This window comes from Lontra canadensis, unplaced genomic scaffold, assembly GCF_010015895.1.
Source record: "Lontra canadensis isolate GAN:19392208 unplaced genomic scaffold, GSC_riverotter_1.0 scaffold67, whole genome shotgun sequence".
Taxonomy (NCBI): Eukaryota; Metazoa; Chordata; class Mammalia; order Carnivora; family Mustelidae; genus Lontra; species Lontra canadensis.
The window spans coordinates 10,544,322-10,566,577 of record NW_022631061.1 but is presented as its reverse complement, the minus strand read 5'-3'; the positions used below and the strand labels follow the sequence as shown (position 1 = coordinate 10,566,577).

Here is a 22,256-nt window from a genome sequence, read left to right as displayed (position 1 = left end):
ACCCCACTGATGATCTCAGCCTCCCTCCTACGGAGATGGGATTCTGTGTCGGTTCACAGCACGAACACAAAGGCCACCAGCGTGCACTGTGTATGTAGAGCCAATGTGTGTGACTTATGACCTTAACAGTGGCATTATCTCTAGTGACACTTTTAGGATGGATTTGGTGTTAAGGGGCAAAGATTGATAACAACTGCACTAGCAGAGACTCAGCTGGCCAGACGGGACAAAGGGGAAACCGTTTTTCATGTGTAGATCTTGCAAATATCTTAACGCAATCATTTACTGGGCCATGAAACAGAGGTCCATTTGATTGGTGGGATGGTAAGAATTCAGATGTACTCACCCTACTTTTCTGACACTTACACTGAAATTTGATTATGTTTCTGGAAGCACCAGGGTAATTTTCTTTTCTTTTCTTTTTTATTTTATTTTGTCTGGCCATCTTTGTGTCGCGGGAATGCTACATAGGCAAAGCATCTTTGCCACCTGTTTCACGGTTATGGGGCTTTTATCGGAATTCAGGATGGGAGGACGCAGGGCCTTGAGTCAGTGCAGAGTTTAAGAGGAAGGACCCAAATGGGTCTGATGAAAAGGTAAAACAGTGAGCAGACTTGGTGTGGTAGGATCAGGAACACCCCTGACAGCCTCGATGTGAGAGGACGTGAAATGTTCTTTCCCGTGCAGCCAAACCCAGCAAAATCATCCAGATGTCTGTTCTTCGGGTATTCCAGAACCAGTTTCTCTGATGGACTCTGTTCTCTACCTCCGGGTAACACTGCCCCTTTTTCATTACATTGTGCCAAATGTATATAATGTAAAATTTATCATTTCAACCATTTCTAAGTGAACAATTCAATGGCAGTAAGTACATTCACAATGCGCAATCATCCTCACTGTCTGTTTTCTATTTGCAGAACTTTTCCATCAACCTAAATAGCATCTGTACCCAGTAAAGAATAACTCTCCATTATTTCCAACCGCCAGACCCTAGGAACCACTGTTCTGCTTTCTGTCTCTGTGAATTTGCCTATTCAAAGTAGCTCCTACACATGGAATCCTGCAATATTTGTCCTTTGGTGTCTGCCTTTTTTTCACTTAGTGCGGTATCTTCAAAGCTCGTCCATGTTGTAGCACATATTGGAACTTCATTCTTTTTTATGGCTGAGTGATATTCCGTTATATGGATATGCCACATTTTGTCTGTTCATCTAACCCTGCTCGTTTTTTGTCTAGAATTGAGAGTTGTTTTCACCCTGGTGATTTATTTATACTGACAACATCTGTTCCACTGGTTTGTTGGCAAAAGAGGTTTATTTTTTTTCCCCCTCACAACTTTATAATTCTTTGCTTTGGCTTTGTGAGGTTAACTTTAAAAGTACGGGTAGGTAATGATGTGGTATACATACTTATCACCCAGTTACTCAGGCAGGACTAGATTTTTGGTTAAGAATAGCCCAGCCTCAGTGCCCGGCTTTAGATTGGAACCAGGAAATTGGGTTGGATTTAGACTGGAACCAGGAGAAAGACTCTCCTGCTGGACATTTGAGAGACCTGGGAAAGTGACCTTGGTCTCCTGAGCTACATTAACGTCACTGGCAAAATACAGGAGGTGACTAGTGTCAAGGATGTGAGCACACCATGTGACAAATCTGTCCAGAGCTTGTGTTTTCCAGAAATTTAATTGGAATGCAGCCAGGCTCGTGTGTTTACTTGGCATCCGTGGCTGCTTTTGACCTAAAATATTTACTACCTTGCCCTTCTCAGAAAAAGGTTGCCAACCCTTGCCCTAGATGATCCTTCTCAAATGTTCGTTTGCTCTGAAATCCATGACGCTGTGATAGGCTAGGTGGGAGGAGGAGCCAGGAAAAGTCCCAAGGATGCAGAAACCGAGGTGTGATGCGCTGGTTCTTGACAAGGCTTAAAATGGAGAAAAGCTGGGTTCCTTACTGTAGCCCTGACCCCACGTCCTCCTGACTCGGCATCCTGCTCTCAGCTGGACTTGCCAGGGATGACTTTGATGGCACATATACCTCCTGTGGTTTTTTCTTACAGAGCATATGCTTTGCTCCTGTAAAATCTTACCAGCTGGAAAAGCCCCTCTCCTTCAGTGGGAAGTGTTGTTTCCCACAGGGAGCAAGTACAGCCAGTAGCCTGAAGGCACTTTGTGGAGGCGAAGGGACCCTCTGTGTTTCTGCCCTGCGCCTCCGGGAGGAGATGGAACCGGGGCTCCAGTTCTTCCTCACCTGGACACCTGCATTCTGCCCCTGGATACCCCTCCCCTAGTGTTTCACACTCTTTTATGATTAATGCTAGAATGTCTTCTTTCTTTAGGTAAATTTAATCTGCAGGCTGTTGGCTGTGTTGGCTGTGGTCCACTGGGGCAGGCTGTGCTTGGCGGGAAGGGCATGAGCTTTTGTGGTAGGTGGGGTGCAGCTAGAGGGTGGGGACTCCTCAGACCCCCAGCTGAGGGCTGTTCTCAGCAGAGTAACTTGTGCAAATGGAGTGGAAGAGGGTGGATGCCTATTTTCACAAGGAAAATTACACAACAAAAATTGCCCTTATGCAGATGTCTCATTTTGCATGCCATATGACCAACGTCTTTATTGAGTTCTGGCTCTTTATGTTTGTTTACAAGCATAAAAGCTGCCCACTCATTTTATATATAGATGTGTGTATGTATATGTATGTGTAGATGCATATTTATATACATGGGGGTATGTTTATGTACACAGGTATATATAAAATATATAGTTAAATTTTTATATTCATTTAATTTTGATTTTGAAATGAGCTCAGATTTATAGAAGAGTTATAAAAATAGAACAAAGGATTCTCATATACTCTTCATCCAGATTCTCTTAATATTAAATTTTATCATATTTGCTTTATCATTCTCTCCCAACCTTCCTGCTCTATTCTGTCTCTCTCAGATACAACGCCCCTCCAACCCTAGAGACTTGAGGGAATAATTCCTAAAAGTAATGTCCTTTTACATAGAGTACAGTTACCAAAATTAGAAAATTAACACTGATGCAATACTATTATCTAATCTAGCTCTTACACTGGTACGTTTTAAGTGTAGAACTATACATGTGAGAAATGGAATTTGGTTGCTTTTCTTATAGTGAGTATTACTTGTTCTGGATTTTAGTTCTGCTCTGTGGTTTTCCAGTCGCAGAAAATAACAAACACAAAGTAGTATTTAAAGTCTCCAGATGCTTAAAAAAATGCTCACTGTCCAAACCTACATTATGATATTAGGACATATTAAGATTTCAGGAAAGAAAGAATATATTGCTAGTGATAGTAGTAATAATAACAGTAAATGGAAATGTCTTTCGTCCCTGATGTATGTCTGGGATCAGGCTACTGAACTTCAGGGCAAGCCCAGCTACCATTCTGAGAGTCCAGCCCTTTTGTAAATGTGCAGATATGAGACCTCGAATAGGTATTTTCTGGTAAATCCCTAAGTGGACGATGGCTAACACCATTTCCTTGGGAGACATTTCCTTGGGCAAAACTCTTCTTTTTTCTTAGCTCCTCACCCTGAAGGTCAAGCTAAAACATTTCTGTGCAGACAGGAGAGACACAACAGAGCGAGTTAAAGTTATGGCTTTTTAGCAGAATTTTTGTGGCATTCCAGAAGAGAAATGTATACCATTGTGATGAGCACTGGGTGTCATACGCAACTAAGGAATCATTGGACACTACATCAAAAACTAATGATGTACTGTATGTTGGCTAATTCATTTAAATTTTTTAAAAAATAAATAATTTGTAATTCAAAACGGTTTTTTCCCCTACAGTCAGAGACCCACATGGCATGTAGTCATAATTGAGTGTAGAGCTTGCACACCAGGCACTGCCCTTCTTGGACTCCTCTGGAGAGCCCTGGCCTCACTCCTCCTGCTCCAGCTGCAGAATGAATGAAGCTGGACTGAATCAAATTTACAAGGTTGACATATATTTTCGGATCAGAATTCACCCATAACCTATCTCCTTAGACGTGGTGCTGTTATGGGCTCTCTGTAGATGCATTATCTCTATCTCTATCTCTATCTCTATCTATCTCTTCCAGAGAGTAAATCCCTGCTCCCTTTGACATTCATGCTTGTGAAAATACTCAGGCCACAGCTTGAGTGTGTCAGTCCTTACCAGTGTCACTTCTGCATTTTATGTTCTTCGTGTATGGAGGGGGGCGGGGTGGCTTTAGGTTCTGATCTAACTTGTTTATTTATTTATTTGCATTTTATATTTTTATTTTCATCCTGGTTAACTCTATGGAGAAAGTAGGGCAAGCAAAGAAGGTTAGGGGGGGATCTCTGATTCTTGCCTCCTCTTTTTGTTGAAGTGGTTCCAGTGCTCAGAGCTAGTTACTGTTCATTGAGGTGTGCTCTGTATTTGGGGGGAAGGGTCTCATTCAACTTCCAGAGACTTCAGACCCTACTGTTCAGTATCCTGAGCCTGGGAATGAGGGGCAGGACAGGCCGATAAAGTCAGCCTGCTCTGTTTGAGACAAAAACCACAGACCTTGAGGAAAATCACTGTGGGGCCATTCACTGTGGTGCTGCTCTGGAAATGTAGGAGGCATGAACATGGCCGCCCCTTGCTAGGGCATTTTGGGACATGCGGTGCTAAGGAGTTGAGGGATTCTACCATGACCCACACCTCCCCACTGTCTATTTTTTCAGGAGGTACTAATGGGGCACCCCTGAGATCTGCAGGTCCCTATGGGGTACCCAGAATACAGTACGGCTGGGGCCCTGATCACCCAGGTGGCTAAGTTGGTTAAGCATCCAACTCCTGGTTTCTGCTGGGGTCAAGATCTCAGGGTCCTAAAATGGAGCCCTGGGTCGGGCTCTACACTCAGCATGGAGTTGGCAGGGGATTCGATCTCTCCCTCTGCCCTTCTCACTCACGCTCTCTCTCTTTCTCGCTCTCTCAAATAAATGAATCAGTCTTTTAATAAATAAACAAACCAACAAATAAATAAACCAACGGGGCCCTGAAGCTGTGTACAAGAGAGTTTATTCTTCCGGTAATGAACAGACAGGCACCAGCCCAGGACCTTGAGAAAGAGCCACACTTCATGTACTTCCTTCCTTCCGTCTTTTTACCTCTCCAGCCAAGTGTGGGTGTTCATTCTTCTCTTCTCTTTTCAGACATACAAGGTATCATTGTAACCACTTGTTCCATTAAACGTTGGAATGAAAGCCTTTGTAGGTTTGAGGCCAAAGGTTTAAACTTGTTTCTTTTTTCCTAGTGACACCTTTGTTCAGTCACCTCACAAAAGAACAAATGGAATTTGGTCCCGCGATAGATCCTTTTCGTTCTTGGTTGTTGTCTTTTTTTTTTTTTTAATGCTTATGCAGACAGGATGGTCTGACTATGCAGTGACATGAAGGAATTCACCCAAGAGGAGGAAGACCTATTCAACTTTTGTCCCTGGTATTGAAGAGGACAAAAGTTTCTGTCTCTCCACTGATCGTTCCACCTTCGTGCCCTCATTATTTATACAGCAGAAAGGATGACGTTGAAAACTGCTGCTGCTTTTCTAAACACAGGCTTTGCATTATATCTTAGCCTGGTGAACATTTTAAAATATCACAGAAGAAAGATATTCAACCTTGATAAAAGAAGTCAGTCGTCTTATGATATCTGGACTCAGGCCGTTGTGGCCACAAGCCTGGAAACTTGGAAGTGACCTAGTGAAGAGAGGAGGAAGATGGGGTGGGTGAGGGAATTTGCTCAGGTTCAAATGCAGAGCCCAGGGAGGGCAGCACGCGTGGAGTTTTGCAGACGGCAGGAGTGAGAGGGAGGGGCTGCCTGAGCGATACCGTGTTTTCTGTTGTGTTACATTAGTGCTGCAAGCAGTGGGCAGCCCTGGGTCCACATCTCTGTGCAGGGGTGAGGATGGCATGATGGCTCCTGCCGACTGCTCAGGGTTTCCTGACAGTGCCCTGAGAAAGAAGCTGGCTTGCACCTAGGACCTGGAATCCTCCGTCGGCTCCGTGGGGGCAGAGTCAGGGAAGGTTCATACACACAGTTTGGGGCACGTTCAGAGCCAGGTTCACACGGAGGGAGAATCAGTTATCTGAATTCATCAAGCACGTTTCCTGGACCCGACCTCTCCACATTCTCTAGAAGGGATGGGATTGCCAAGAGAGTGCTGGTTGGGTTCTGCCACGTTGGGAATTGGGGGCCAAGTCAGCCAGAGGCAGGCCTTTAATAACTAGAACCATGCAAGGTGGACACGGGAATGTGGAGTATTCTAAGGAGACCCGTACATTCCAAGGGGTCAAATATATTTTATTTCTCCTTGGCATGTTAAGTTCTAACAAAGACTGGTGATAGTGATATAGGAAGGACATTCGGATTCAAAGCCAATGGCCAAGAAAGAATTCTTGAGATGTCTTTGGTACAAAAAGGTGGTTTTATTAAAGCATAGGGCGGGACCCGTGTGGGCAGAAAGAGCTGTGCTGGGGTCATGAGGGGTGGCCCATTAAATACTTTCGAGTTGGGAGAGGGTTAGGGGTAGTGTAAGCCTCCCAAGTATTCGGAAAACAAGGTTTATAGTACCTTGAGGGGGCTAGCTATTTTTGGGAAAAAGTCATTTATTACTGTCTAGCAAAACCCTAGTCATGAGACCCTCCAGATGTATATGAATGGGCCATCTGCTTGGGGGATGATTGCCAATATGTATCTTGGGAAGCAGAGATAAAGGAAGTTTCCAAAGGAATTTTTATATGTTCAAGAAGACTTACAGGATCATGCGACTTGGACTAAGATTGCCTTTTGCCCTTAGCAGTATCAGCATTGAAGCAGCTGAGTCCCTAGAGGAATGTCACTCTGCCTGTTTCAAGGATTTGTCGATGGGCTGTAGGCAGTAAGGAAATTTAATTTTTTTTTCTTTTTCCTTTGTTTCCCACATCAGCAAGTACTATCTTAACACAATGAAATGGGGGAAAACATCTGATGTAGAACATCCTAATACATTATCTGAGCACAGGAGCACGTTCTGGAATCACTATGCCCAAGTTCAAGTTGAAGCTTCACCGTTTATTTGAGATACTAGGCAAGTTACTTACCTTGCATGTAACTCAGTTTCTTCATCTTCACACTGGGAACCACGATGGGAAAATACAATCAGATTTGTTTCTCCAGTTTCTGGAAAGCATCAGAGGCAAAAATGATGGAGGAAGAGATGCCCTTTGCAAACTGTTCCTCGCCTGGTTCACAGTCTGTATACATGACAGGTGTTACATAATTACTAATTTCAGATTCCTCTTCTCAGCACAAGTACGGTGTCCGATACTCATTCACGCCAGGAACATACAGCCACCATCCTCTGTGGTCCGGGAATTGTCCTAAGCACCTGGACAAAGCACCTAAGCAAAGGAGAGCAGGCAGACTCAGTATCAGACAGTGGGCTCTGAAATGTTAATGAGACCAATTAATGAAAAAGCAGAGGTTAAACTGCCATTTCCTCAAAAAGATGAAAAGATCTCTGGAATTCCATTGTTATTCCTAGACAGGCTGGATTTCTTGTACTTTGTCTTCTGTCTCCTTTACTGACACAAGCCCCACCAAAACCAAACTTGAGCCTTCTGGAAAAAAACAGCCACACCCCATCTCCCCTTTGGTCCTGCCCTGGAACACTGCCAAGCATCTTTTTCCATTGACTTGGCAGGTGGCCGTGGTTTGCTGCTTTCTGTCCCATTAACCTCTATTTTATCTGTCAGGAATAGTATTCCCCATTGTTGAAAGCAGAAATTTGCCAACCAAGCAAGCTTGGAGTCCTGTCTGATGGAGCATTACAGAGAGCAAAAGGGAAAGTTGAAACATTTGCTTCTCTAATTTCCTGAAGGGATCACAGACAGAACTTGCCCTCTAGTAAAATGCTTTTGGTTTGCATTATAATAACAAGCATTTATTGCCTCTACAAGGGGAGGGAGGGGCCTTGGAAGAATGGCCCCGCATTTCCTGGTTTCCTTTAGTCCTTTTACTACTACTCTGGGACCACCATGCCACTGAAAACATATCAACTTTCCCGATAGCCTAAGGTACTGAAAAAGACTTTTTCCTCTTACTATTGTAAAACATGGTGCTAATTTCTTGTTACGAAGCATGTGGGTTTGAACAACGGAATCGTGCTCAAAGAGGAAAAAAAATTCTCCTTTTTCTTTTTCTTGTGGAGAACTTCGAGGTACGGCGTGTTCAGTGTGCAGTTGGGAAGTCACAGAGCTTTCACGAACTCTAGGTATTTTGTATTTGTATTTATGTTTCATGAAAAAAGAATCTCTCTTGTATCTGGTTGATTTTATCCAACTGAACTTCTCCAAAACATCCAAGGGATGGTTTCAAAATAACGCAAGTGATGTGAGCGATTCTTGAGAGTCGATCTTACTAGAACAACAACTTTGTTAGGCCGAGGACCCTTTCGATCTTGTTCGCTGCTGGATCTCCAGCTCGTGTAACATTGCAACACCTGTAATAGGTGCTTAAGATTTGTTGATAAATGTTGAATACCGTACATTCCTGTCTACTAATACAGGTGAAAATTCTGGAGAAAGTTTTTAGGCTTCAAGCTCTCCAGCTTTAGAGGTGGTCATCTCTTGTTCATACCCAAAGTGGCATTCCTTTCTTTCTTGAGCAATGCTTTAACAAGACCTGCATATGCCCCTCTTTCTCCATCTCCCTGCCCCCAAGGGCAAGTACACTCTTCCCTGGCTTGTTCCTGCTCTTCTTCCAGGTCTCAACATCTATTTCACATCTAACTTAAGGCTCACCTTCACTGACCACATTCTAAAGATTCCTTGTGTCTTAGCATCCTCGAATTGTTTTTCTCTTCAAAGCACATGTCTCAGTTATCATTATATAATTATCTGCATGATTATTGTTTCGTACTTCCTTGACTAGGCAAGACTGCTTGATGGCAGTCTCGGTATGTATCTTGTTTCCAACAAGATCCCCACCACCCAGTGATTCCGAGTCAGCGTAGCCACTTAATAAATAATTGTTGAATCAATGAATGAATTGAGGGAGAGAGGAAGAATGGGAGGAAAGGAATTAAGAATCAAGAACCAAGGGTTGGACGACTTAGTGTTTCTCTAGATTTGCCTAAATCCTATTGACACATCTTGATCTTATCAGATTGACCTCCCTTCCCTGCTTCTCAAAAAACGTGTGTGTGTGTGTGTGTGTGTGTGTGTGTGTGTCTGGGTGCATGTATGCTTTTTTGTATATTCTTTTGAGGAGAGTTTGATGGGCTGACTATATTTCTAAATAATCTAAAATACCAGAATAAATCATATTGATTTAATGATTCTGTATTTTATGAATTACGTAGTAAGAGAAAGTCTTTGTATCTGAAATAGAGGACTATTTTTCTTCTAAATCACACTGAACATTTGTTGCTTATTTAGGATCTGAGCCGGTTGCTGAATTTAAATCACAAAATGTATAGATTACACACATAAATTTGCATATATGAGTAATTCACGGCAATATCTGATGACATTCTCATTTTCTTTTCCTATGGCACACTTTTTGAATAACTTTATTTAGTTCCCTTTCTTTTTTTAAAGATTTTATCTATTTATTTAACAGACAGAGATTACAAGTAGGCAGAGAAGCAGGTAGAGAGAGAGAGAGAGAGAGAGAGAAGCAGGCTCCCCACTGAGCAGAGAGCCCGATGCAGAGCTCGATCCCAGGACCCTGAGATCATGACCTGAGCCAAAGGCAGAGGTTTTAACCCACTGAGCCATCCAGGTGCCCCTAGTTTCCTTTCTTTCTATTTGCATCTGATAAACAGCTGGTTTGATGAGTTGACTACATGTTTTACAGCACAACAAGAGGGGCTCCAAAAACAATTATTAGAAATGATACAGATATATTTAACAAGACATGGAGTTGATCTGTCCTTAGGAAGACAGTAGTGTAGACACCTGGTGCTGAATGCTGTAGGAAATGTTGGGCTTCAGAGCTGATGGTGAGGAAAGAATTCTTGAGATGTCTTCAGTGAAAAAAGGTGGCTTTATTAAAACACAGGGACAGGACCTGTAGGCAGAAAGAACTGCCCTGAAGTGGTCAGGAGTGGCCAATTATCTGCTTTCAAGTTGGGAAGGGGTTAGGGATAGCGTAAGTCAGTCTCTAAGGAATTTTGGAAGCAAGGTTTCTAGGACCTTGAGGGGGCTAGCTATTGTTAGGAAAAGGTCATTTATTACTGTCTCCTAAAACCCTAATCATGAGACCCTTCAGATGTAAATCAGTGGGCCATATGCTTGGGGGATGATGGCTACCATATATCTTAGGGGGTAGCGATAAAGGAAGTTTCCAAAGGAATTTTTGTATGTTTAAGTAGACTCACAGGATCCTAGAGGGTTGGGATAATGTTAGCCTACAGTTGCCATTTGCCCTTAGCAGAGTAGTAAGGACGAAGCTGCTGAGCTCCCAGAAGGAGGCCGCTCTGCCTGTTTCAAGGACTTTGTCAAAAGGCTATATGTCATAAGGGATTTTTTTTTTCTTTTTTTCTTTTTTTCTTTTTCAGAGTCACTGAAGACTCTATCCTGTGGGTCTTTCAGCGACAGCAGAGCCTGGGTAGGTTGGGTAGATGGGTGGCGTGGTTAAGCCTCTGACAGTTGAAACCTCGAAAACCTTTATTATGAGAAAGAAAAAACAAGATAGATTGTGTTCACTTGCTCTTGTCTTAAATCAAGTTTCCCAGAGCAGATGCTGAGAAGAGGATTCATATGCAAGAAACCAGTAAGGAAATGGGAAGTAAGGTAGCGAAGGGGTAAATGCCAGGCAAGGATGCCATTTGCGGTGAGGTCCCAGCCTCACCCTCACTGGGGCTCTGGAACATTCATTCCACCGCAGAGTTTGCCTCACCTGGAGGTGAGAAAACCGACTTTTGTACTCCTACACCAGTCAGTCATTGGCTACTGGCCACACCAGGGGGCACTTAAGCTCTTTGAGAGTATGGGGCAAGGAGGCTCCACACTCATGGGTCTTCTGAAGAGGGTTGCAAGGGTAGCTATTAGGAGCAGAGCACGATCAGAAGCTAAGGGTGAGAACTCAGGACCAATTAAAGGGTATAAAGGAACTCGGTAGAATATCTATACCATCTACTACCAGCCTTGCCAGTTAAGAGTCCCTATATTCCTTTAACTTCCCTGGAGAAAAAAAATAAATGATTCTCTCTCTCCCAGGTCCTCAGTAGTCAATTTTTTAGTATCTTCTTTGTCTTTTTTACTTTTTTTTTTTTTAAAGATTTTATTCATCTATTTGACACAGAGAGAGAGAGACGGCGAAATAGGGAACACAAGAAGGGGGAGTGGGAGAAGCAGAAACAGGCTTCCCTCCAAGCAGGGTGCCTGATGCAGGGTTTAATTCCAAGACCCTGGGATCATGACCTGAGCCAAAGGCAGACGCGTAACGACTGAGCCATCCAGGCGCCCAGTATCTTCTTTTTCATCTTTATTTAATACACATGGCTCCTGTCACATGGACTATTTTCAATCAACTGCCCTTAACAGATACTTTTTCTTAAATAAGTGTCCAATAATTAATAAAGAATTATGTCCTTGGCTTTTCCTGTTAGGTCATGGAACTGGTGTAGGTCAATACCTTGTTATTAATGAATGATTGATTGTGTTCCATGTTATGAGCTCTAGGCTGAATGGATTGCCCACAAATTTTGCTGACTTCTTGAAAGGTTCTAAATTATTTGCCATCTCTCAGCTACCCATTAATTCTCCCTCCTAGATTTATTTAATCCAGATGAAGAATAATTCAAAATGGAGATTATTCCTGAGACTTACAAGTGGAGATTATTCCCTAGACACCTTTGCGGATGGTTATCAGAAAATTTGATCCCTGAGGGGGACTCTGTTACCCTTGAAAAATACCTAGTACATCCATGAGTATTGATGGAGGTCACTGTGCCCATGAGACCCACCCCAAGGTGGAGATGCGATCTTTCAGGATCTATTAACCTGTTCAATTAACAAATTCTGTATGAGGCTGTAAATGCTATAAAATTAGTTTGGCAACTTCTCTCCAAACGTTCCATGCCAAAACAGGACTACGGTTATTTTTATAATAAATAATTGAGAGTTTTTCTTATAATAAAATTCCAGATTTACTCTTTCAAGGACTGGCTATTTTCCTACTTTGCTCTCTTTCTTTCTGTTTTTCTTTTTCTTTACCTTTCATTCAACATTCATTTAGTGAGTTCCTACTATGGGCCAGGCACTGTTGCAGGGGTAGAGTAGGGAACAAAATACACAAACATCTCCCCTAACTGAAGATTTCGTTCTAGTGGGAGAGACTGAAATTAAACACAAACACACCCATGTGCACACAGGCACACACACATACACACACAGACACACACACACACGGTAGTCACAAACCTTGGTAAGTACTTGCTACAAAGGCAATAAAGTGAGGCAGAGGAGTATTGTGACTTTGATGAAGCAGGTGGGGGGCGGGGCATATCTTTACGTACCACCGTTCAGAAGGAACCAGCTGCCTAATGACCCGGAGTAGAGCTTTCTGAGTAGAAGGAATAATGGGCTTGAAGCACCAAGCCAGCAACAACCCTCATGAGGTCCAGAGAGGGCAGCCCAGCCTATTAAGAAAAAAGACAAGAGGGACGTTGGCCATGAGTTTTGAAAAGTAGGCAGGTAACAGCTCATTCAAGTCCTGATAGGCCATTGGAAGGAGATGGATGTTTGACAATCCATTAGGAAGTTTTAAGTGAGGCAGGGTCTTAACACGATTTATTTTTACAACGATAGCTGCCTGCTTTGCTGTTGGTGATACCATAGCAGAAGCAGGGAAGACCAGGAGAGCAGTGATGACAGGTAAGACCTCATGAGGGTGCAGGTGGACACTTGAGGAGTGGTAGTGCAGAGGATACATTTTGGAGAGAGGCAACGGACTTGCCACTGACTAAGTGCAAGTCTTTGGGCAAGTCATTGCATTTTTCTTGGCTTTAGTTTCCCCATCTGAATGTGCCTATCACATCATGTTCCTATGAGGATTCAATGCATTAGTATTTACTCCATGTAAAGCTCTTCTAACAATTCAGAGCAAGTAGTCAATGCACGTTTGCTGTGTTTAAATGGTTATTAATATTCGATACGGAAAGGGAGAAATCAAGGATGACACCCAGGGTCAAGACTGCACATGGCCTATTGTCTGTGGCCCCAGGTAGTGTGTTCTCTTGAGATGTGGAGGCCCTCGATTTAATCTTCCTGATGTTGCTTTATGGTGACCCCAAGCCAATGACTTACTTAGCTTGCCTGACCTCACCTTCTTATCTGGAAATGGAGCAAGGATATGAAGTCAAATCGCATGCTACACTTAACAGTCTTTGTATTTTTCAAGAGAGAAGTCATTAATGAACAAGAGAAAACGACTGACTTGTTAAAAAAAAAAAAGGTATAGCTTTCAATCTATGGTTTATGTGTTCAATGACTGAAATCTAAATATCTAGGTGTATGTGTTTGTATCTAATGTAATGTATAAATGATAAAAGAAAAGAGAGGACAATTGTTAAAGCATTTTCTAATGAGATCGTTAAGACTGGCTAAAAGAAGGATGACAATTAGAGCAGAAAAGACAGTGTTCAATGAAAGATATAGAGGCCTTCCTTCCACGCACACAAAAAGAATAATTTGAATGCTATAAGAAATTTGGGAAGGGGAGGACGAATGAATGCAGAAACTTATTTTATTAATTCAAATACAATATTCTGGTTTAATGACTTCTTACTCTTGAACATGGAACCCAAGTTTGAGTCCTGGCTCTGAAGGGCATCTTGGTTGCTTTAAAGTCTTGGCAATTATGGATAAGCTGCTAAAAAGATCCATGTGTACGTTTTTGTGTGGATGTAACTTTTTCGCTCCTTTAGGTAAATACCAAGGAGTGTGATTGCTGGATTATATGGTAAGAGTATGTGTGCTTTTATCAGAAACCACTAAACTGTCTCCTAGAGTGGTTGTTTGATTTTGCATGCTCTCCACCAATTGTGAGAGTTCCTCTGGTTCCATAGACTCACCAGCATTTGTTGGTGTCTGTGTTCCAGATTTTGGTCGTTCTAATAAGTATAAAGCGGTATCTCATTTTAATTTACCATTCCCTTTTGACATATAATACTGAGTATCTTTTCTTTCATATGCTTATCTGCAGTCTATATATCTTCCTTGGTAAAGTATCTGTTAGGATCTTTGGCCCATTTGTAAAATCAGGTTGGCGGTTTTCTTATTGTTGAATTTCAAGTGTGCTTTGTGTATTTTGGATAAGATTCCTTTATCAGATATATCTTTTGCGAATATTTTCTCCTACTCTGTGGCTTCTCTTCTCATTCTCTTAACACTGCTTTTCACAGAGCAGAGTTGTGTGTGTTTTTTTTTTTTTAATTTCAATGATGTTCTGCCTTTCAACTAGTTCTTTCATGGATTGTGCTTTTTATGGGTTGAGTTATATCTAGAGTCATTACCATACTCAAGGTTACCTAGGTTTTCTGTTATGTTATCTTTGAGGAGTTCTGTAGTTTTAAGTGTTACCTATAGGTCTTATCTAGTTTTGATTATTTTTTGTGAAGACTGTAAAGTCTATGTCCAGTTTTTTGTTTTTTGTTTGTTTGTTTTTTTGCATGTGGATGTCCAGATATTGTAGCACCATTTATTGAAAAGACTGTCTTTGCTTCATTTTATCGTCTCTGTTCCTTTGTTAAAGATCACTTAACTGTATTTATGTGGGTCTATTTCTGGGCTCTCTGTTGTATACACTGATGTATCTGCCTGTTTTTTCCCCATTACCACACTGTTTTGATTACTAGAGATTTATAGTAAGTCTTGAAGTTGAGTAGCATCAGTCCTCTTGCTGTGTTGAACTTTGTTGAATTTTGTTCAGTATTATGCTGGCTATTCTGAGCCTTTTTGCCTCTTCATATAAACTATAGAATCAGTTTGCCAATATCCACAAAATAACTTTCTGAGATTTTGAATAGAATTGCACTAAATCTATAAACCAAATTGGGAGGAACCAACATCTTGATACTATGAGGTCTTTCTATTTGTGAACATGGAATATTTCTCCAATTATTTAGGTCTTTGATTCTGTTCATCGGTTTTGTAGATTTTCTCATTTCGATCTTTTACATATTTTATTAGATTTATACCTAATTATTTCATTTTGGGGGTGCTAATGTAAATGGTATTATCTTTTAAATTCCAAATTTCACTTGTTCATTGCTGGTATGTAGGAAGCAGTTGACTTTTGTATATTGCCCTTGTATATCCAGCAACCTTGTTATAATAGCTTATTAATTCCAGGAGTGTTTTGTTTGTTTGTTTGTTTTGTTTTGTGGATTCTTTCACATTTTCCATATCATGTCAACTACAAAGGCAGTTTTATTTCCTTCTTCCCAATCTGTATACTTTCTATTTTCTTTTCCTGCCTTATTGCATTAGCTAGAACCTTCAGTAAGATGTTGCAAAGGAGTGATGAGAGGGGTTATCCTTACCTTGTGGGAAAGGCACAGCACAGTACAATGGAGCAGTCTTCCTCTGCCATTTCTTTTACCCTGAAGGTATTAATAAATTATTGGGCTTTCTTATTGAAGTTTAATGATAACCATATCTAAATAGTTTCATCAAGATCATTGAAATGGTAGCCCCTCAAAATTCTTCTGAATTTCTTACAGGCACTAATGAGAATTAATCTGAAAATAAAAAGCTTTACATTTCTTACCATTAGATATATTAGCTATAAATATTTTTAGACGTTCTTTGACAAGTTGAGAAAGTTTCCCTCTATTCCTAGTTCATTGAGAATTTTTTTTAAAATTATGAGTGGATTTTGGATTTTTGTTAAATCCTTTTTTTTTTGCATCTATCGATATGATTATGTGATTTTTTTTTCTTTTAGTCTTTTGATATGATGCATTGTATTAATTGACTTTTTTTTTAAAGATTTTATTTATTTATTTGACAGAGAGAGAGAGATCACAGTGGGCAGAGAGGCAGGCAGGGAGAGAGAAGGAGAAGCAGACTCCCTACGGAGCAGAAAGCCCAATGCGGGGCTTGATCCCAGGACCCTGAGATCATGACCTGAGCCAAAGGCAGAGGCTTAACCCACTGAGCCATCCAGGTGCCCCTAATTGACTTTTTAAAAAAAATATTAATTTACCCATTTTAGAGAGACAGAGCCTCGGGGCCGGGAAGAGGGTGAGAATCTCAAGCAGACTCCCTGCCAAGTGTGGATTCCTGACATGAGGCTGGATCCCATGACCTTGAGATCATGAACTGAGTCAAAACCAAGAGTCAGACACTCAGCCAACTGAGCCACCCATGCACCCCAGTATATTAATTGACTTTTGAATACTGAACCAGCCGTTTATATTTGGGATAAATTATACCTGGTTGTGTGTACAATTCTTTTTATACATTGTTGGATTCAATTTGCTAATAGTTTGTTGAGAATTTTTTTTATCTATGTTCATGAAAATAATGATTTGTAGTTTTCTTGTGTTTTGTCTGATTTTGGTGTTTAAGCAGTGATGATCTCATAGAATGTTAATGATTTCTGCTCTAACGCAATTATTTTCTTCTGCTTACTTTGAGTTTAATTTTTTCTTCTTTTTATAGTTTCCTGAGGCAGAAACTTATATTATTGATTGTAGATCGTTCTTCTTCTCTAATATATGCTTTTGATACCATTCATTTCTCTCTAAGCACTGTTTCCCTTGCAGTCCACAAATTTTGATAAGTTGTGTTTTCACTTTCATTTAATTCAAACTTCATTTTCATTAGTTCAAACTATTTTTTAATTTCTTTGAGATTTCTTCTTTGGCCCTCTGTTGTTTAGAAGTGTTGTTTAATCTCCACAGATTTTGGTATTTTCCAGTGATCTTTCTGTCACTGATTTCTGGTTTAACTCCATTTTAGAAAATTTTTGATTTCTATTTTTTTCAGTGTTTTAAGGTGAGTATTGTGGCCCAGACATCTTTCTGTATATTCCATGTAACCGAAAAGAACATGTGTTCTGCTGTTGTTGGTTGAAGTAGTCTGTAGATGTCAGTTATATTCAGTTGATTGATATCAAGTGTGTCCTTTCAGATTTTTTTCTGGCTGCTAGATCTGTCAATTTCCAATAGAAGGGTGTTGAAGTCTCCATCTATGATAATGGATTTATCTATTTCTCCTTGAAATCTGTCAGTTTTTGTGTCATGTAATTTGATGCTCTGTTGATAGGTATACACACATTATAGACTATTATGTCTTCTTGGAAAATTCACTCCTTTATCACTGTGTAATGCCCTTCTTTATCCCTGATAACTGTTCTTGCTTTGAAGTCTACTCTCTCTGAAATTAAAATAACTATTGCTGCTTTCTTTTACTAATTATATTTTTAGTATTGTGGGTATATTGTTATTACCAGGAATACTAATCCAACTCTGACAGGTCAGGGCCCATTGGAACCCTTTTCATTATGTTCTCATTTATGATGTTTTAATTTAAAGGTAAGTATTGACCCCCAAAGAACCTGGGAATTTTTGTTCTTCAATTCAAAAGGTAGAATGTAAATCATTTGGCAATTTTATAAAAACAGCAGTATTCATTTTAGCATCATCCTTCAAATGGATCTCCTCCTCAGACTGACCCCTTTGCAGAAGGACTGTATCTACATTTTGATTTTTTTTCATTGTGCATATCCATTTGAATGATTTCAGTTAGAACTAATACTTCCATCCCCCCTACCCTGATTGCTGTCGTTCCTCCTTTTCTTTAGCCAGAAGAGTGGGCACTGGTGGAAGAGAATAGGCTTCTATCCTCTTCGCGAGCAGGAGGCGTGGGCCTGAGGTCCTTCTGAAGTGCACACAACCATTCTGGCTTTCTTCAGTCTTCAGATAGCTTTCAGCATTATCATTCCATTGGAGTGAGTACACCATACTTTTAATGTTGGTGTACGCTTTTAATTTCAGTTTCGCTGCAGTATCCAGGAACATACACATGGGGAGAAATAACAGATCATCCTGAAAAATCACCCTGATCTCTGTCTGTTTTCTCTCCCTTTCCTGTGTCCCTAGGGAAGTGTGAGATCGGCTGGGCCTACTACTGCACGGTAGCAGGGGCCGCCACCGCCATGCTGCTGTGCACATGGCTGGCTTGCTTCTCGGGCAAGAAACAGAAGCAGTACCCCTACTGACATGGAGCCACCGAGAGCAAACAGAGGAGAAGATAGGCCAAAGGCGTCTGGAGAGACTGAAACATGCAGCTACTATCAAAAGGTGGAATGGTGGTTCTCTGATCCATACCGTGCTAATGAAACGAAAGCCAATGGAGTGGTCAACATTACATAGTGTCAAAGGGTTGTACAATATTTGCAAAAGAAATGGAGAACATGGGAAAAGAGAGAAGATGGACCAAAGGCTAAAAGTATTGTAGGGTGTTGGGTGTTTCTCTTCCACAGAGTATTGTTAATGTAGAACACATGCACACGCCAAACAAACCTATATATGCAAACAAGGGTTTTGGATTTTTTTTTTTTTTAAAGATGAGGACTGTGAAAATTAAAAGGGCTAGTAGAAACAGTGTTACGTTGGGAAGCAGGGTAACCCACAGATGTTCCCTGCAGGTGAAGTCGCTTCTGAAAGCACATACGGACATATACGCATCCACACATATGCCCACGCACAAACATAGCCATTGTCACACAGATTGTATGGGAGGGTTAGTGGTGCATTACTCCTCTGTTTTCTTTTTAATGTACACTTAAAATACAGTATTATCACTTTATAAAGCATACATTAAACCTAATAAATGGACCAATAAGCCACCCTATCAGTATTTTGTATATCCTGCATAAACTCATTATGCCCTCGACATGTGCTCAGTGTTTATGCAGACATTTAGAGTTAAGCCTTTGTATTTCAATATTATTCAAAAATATGCAAGATTTCCTTATCTGAGTAGCTTCTGCTATGATATTCTTATGAAGTAAAGAGGCAACTTCCTGTCCATGGACACGAAGAGAATTCAGTTGAAGGAGTGAGAGTAATGAGAGACCTTTTCCATTCATTAGATCTTGTTTTCTTTTTGTTCATTATTGTACTGTGCTGTACCACATTTATTTCAATATTCATTTTGTATAAAAAATTTTTAAGTGCTATTTTGTTTGTATTTGAAAAACTCTGTGAATAAATTCTCTTTGATCAATAGTTAAATGAGTCATGGAGTGCTAATTCGGTTGCTGTGTTTGCTTCTTTAATTTTCTAAATATAGCCTTTCACCTCCAACAGTCCTATAAATTTTCCTTTGCCTCCTAAGTCCTCCCATTAATTCTCTCTCTAATCACCCAACCAGGCATTGTTCTAGGCACACAAGGTATTAAAGGTAGGTAAGAGCTCCTGCTTTCAACTTAAATTCTTTGCAACTAGAATTCTAACTACATTTAAATCATGACCGAATTCTTATGAGAGAATTTCAATTCTATTTTGGATTGACTTTGAGAATCTAGACAATAGTCGGACATGGTTTGGGGTAACAAGAGCCAGGTCATGGTTGGGGAGGTGTCTGGGCCAGCGGTGTCCAGGGTGATGCCAATGTCATGACAAGCCACCTGTGACTTGTGGCCACTCCACCTTCAACACGGTGTGTGCTTCTTTAGTACTTCTGGGCTAGGGGCAGTTTTACACCACTGTGTTTTAGGGTTCCTGGCCGTTGGAGAAAGATTCTCTCACATGTCTGCTCCCAGCGTAAAGCTTTGACTAAAGAGAAGGATTTGGATCTTTCCATCACCCCATAGCAGAACCAACACTTTGAGGAGCAAAAACTGCATCCTGGGTAATCGATATATTATTTTATTAGGCAACACTGAGTTATTAAATCAAATCCTTAAAACTTAAGTTTCAATTACTTTATAAATTGTGTACTTTTCGAATTGGGGAATTGAGCGTTCTGGTTACTTATACGTGTAACTACATTTTCTATTCTTTCTATACATATTTATCAACTGAGCCTGAATACCTGAATGTCACACTTGCTTCTGGTACTTTTAATCATCCAGTGTGAGGATTCATGCTGGCCTGGAAGAACAATACAAGACTCTGGCCAATAAAATTCTGGACTTTCGAAGGCTTTGTTGCTATGGAAAAAGTCATTCTGCTCTCAGATGCTTAATTCATAATGGGCTGAATGTCCTTTGATTGTGTCTCATTGTCCTCAGAGCAGGGGCTTCTCCACTCTGTGATTTCCTGCCGAGAGGAGATTACACTTTGCTCCTCAATGAGCCCATCATTTTCATTACTGCTGGTGCTTTTCAAATGTTTTTAACTGCACCTTCCTGTCAGAATAGTATTATGACTTCTTAACTCCCATTATCATGTGGGAGTTCTCTGTGGAATTCACTAACGTTATTTCTTGGACAGATATAATGACGACATTGTCATTTTTATGTGACCCATATGATTTTAGACATTAGTGAACCTCACTAGAATAAAAAGCTGATCAATCCAACAGGATGCAGTCAAATGACAAACCCTTGTGTCTCGAATCCTGACTAGTCATTTGTGGTTTTGGTTCGAGATGTCCCAGGATTTCATAAAGAGCATCTAAATTATTAAGAATTACCAAAAGAAATTACATGAACTTTCTTTCAAATAAAAGTCAGGATTCATAATAATAACAGCAGCGCCAATAATAAAGTCTGTGAAATGTGTCTATTCACAGGCAGCTTACTGAGGTACACTGAAGGGGCAGAACCCCTTCATTTCCATGACCTCATAAATAATTTTTTGCTTGGACATGCTTAAGAGGTAAGTGGGAGTTTTCCTTGTTTTCAGAAAATGACATGTGAAAAGTTAACTGATGAAATTGAACCAACTCTTTTGATTTTCAACACATTCATTTGTGTATTTGGGTAATAAATTGTCCTTGAGCACCTGCTACTTGCTAGGTATCCCATTTAATATAAAGAACTCCATAAAACACAATTCCTGCTCTCAAGTGGGTCCCAAGCTTGTGGGGGAAAAAGAAGAAGAAAATCAGTGATTTCCATATCCTGTGATGTCAAATGACTCTCAAGATGGGGTGTGTGGGGGGGTATTTCCTCCCGGGTAAGGAATCCTGCACAGACCAATTAAAATGGAATAGAAAAAGAAAGATGAGAAATTACAATTTTCTGCTCTTCAAAAGACATTAAGAAAGTGAAAAAGGAGATTGGAAGTTATATATCTAGCAAATGAGTAATAAAAAAATGAACAACTCAGTTTCGTTAAGCAGATAAAAACTTGAATGTGATATATCACAAAAGAGGATATACAGGTGCCAACAATCATATTGGAAAGGTCCCCAGCATCCTTAGTGCAGAAGAAAATGCAACATAGAGCCACAATGGAACACCGCTGAACATACACTAGAATGACCAAAATAAAAATGTTAACACCCAACATTACCAAGCACAGAGATGCATGGTTGGAAGACCGTTAAGCCGTCTCTTATGAAGCTAACCAAACTAATCCTCCTCCTAGGTATTTAGGCCAAAAAGAAAAAAAATCTCTGTCCACAAAAACGTTGTATACAAACATACATTTCAGTCTGATATATAATAATCCCAAACTGGAAACAACTGAAATGTCTGCCAGTACATAAAGAAATTGGAGTATATTTAAATAGTGGAATGCTACTCCACAATTAAAAAGAAATGAACTTCTGGTATACATGATGACACAGATGAACCTCAGATTCTTTGTTGAACAAAAGAAGCCAGACACACAGGCAAAACTAACATATGGGGGGAAAAAATAATATATGGAGACAGAAATCAGAGCAGTGATTAACCAGAAGGCAGTAACTGGTGAGGACACTGGGAACTTCCTGGGGTGATGGAGATGTGCCATGTGTTGATTGTGATGGTGGTTACAGATGTACACATTTTCCAGAATCCATCTGTCTGCGCAGTTGAAGTCTCTACATTATCCTATGCCCTTCACGCCTTGCTAAAAAGAGGGGGGAGGTCCTTAGTAAGCTCTGGTGCTGTCTGCGGTCGTCTAGGGCTGCTGGGAGGATGCCTCGGGCCACGGTGTGAAATGAGGCTAGACATGAGGTGGAAGGGCAAGGAGCGCTCTGTAGGCCATGCTGAGAAGGTGACAACTGATCATGGAGGTGGTGGAAGCATTTGACATGGGAGGTGGGGGGATGTGGCCTGACTACAGGTTCGTGTGGCTTATAAAGATCCCC

The 22,256-nt window shown here is 40.7% G+C and overlaps 1 protein-coding gene across 1 annotated transcript in view; it reads left to right on the top strand.

Moving 5' to 3' along the window:
- LHFPL6 (LHFPL tetraspan subfamily member 6) overlaps positions 1-19,237 on the top strand; it is a 239,653-nt gene extending 220,416 nt beyond the window's left edge. Inside the window, exon 4 of the mRNA XM_032880120.1 lies at positions 18,107-19,237. Coding sequence (XP_032736011.1) covers positions 18,107-18,225 — 119 coding nt within the window. The 3' untranslated portion in view covers positions 18,226-19,237. The remainder of the gene's footprint in view (positions 1-18,106) is intronic.
- Positions 19,238-22,256: the final 3,019 nt, after the last annotated feature.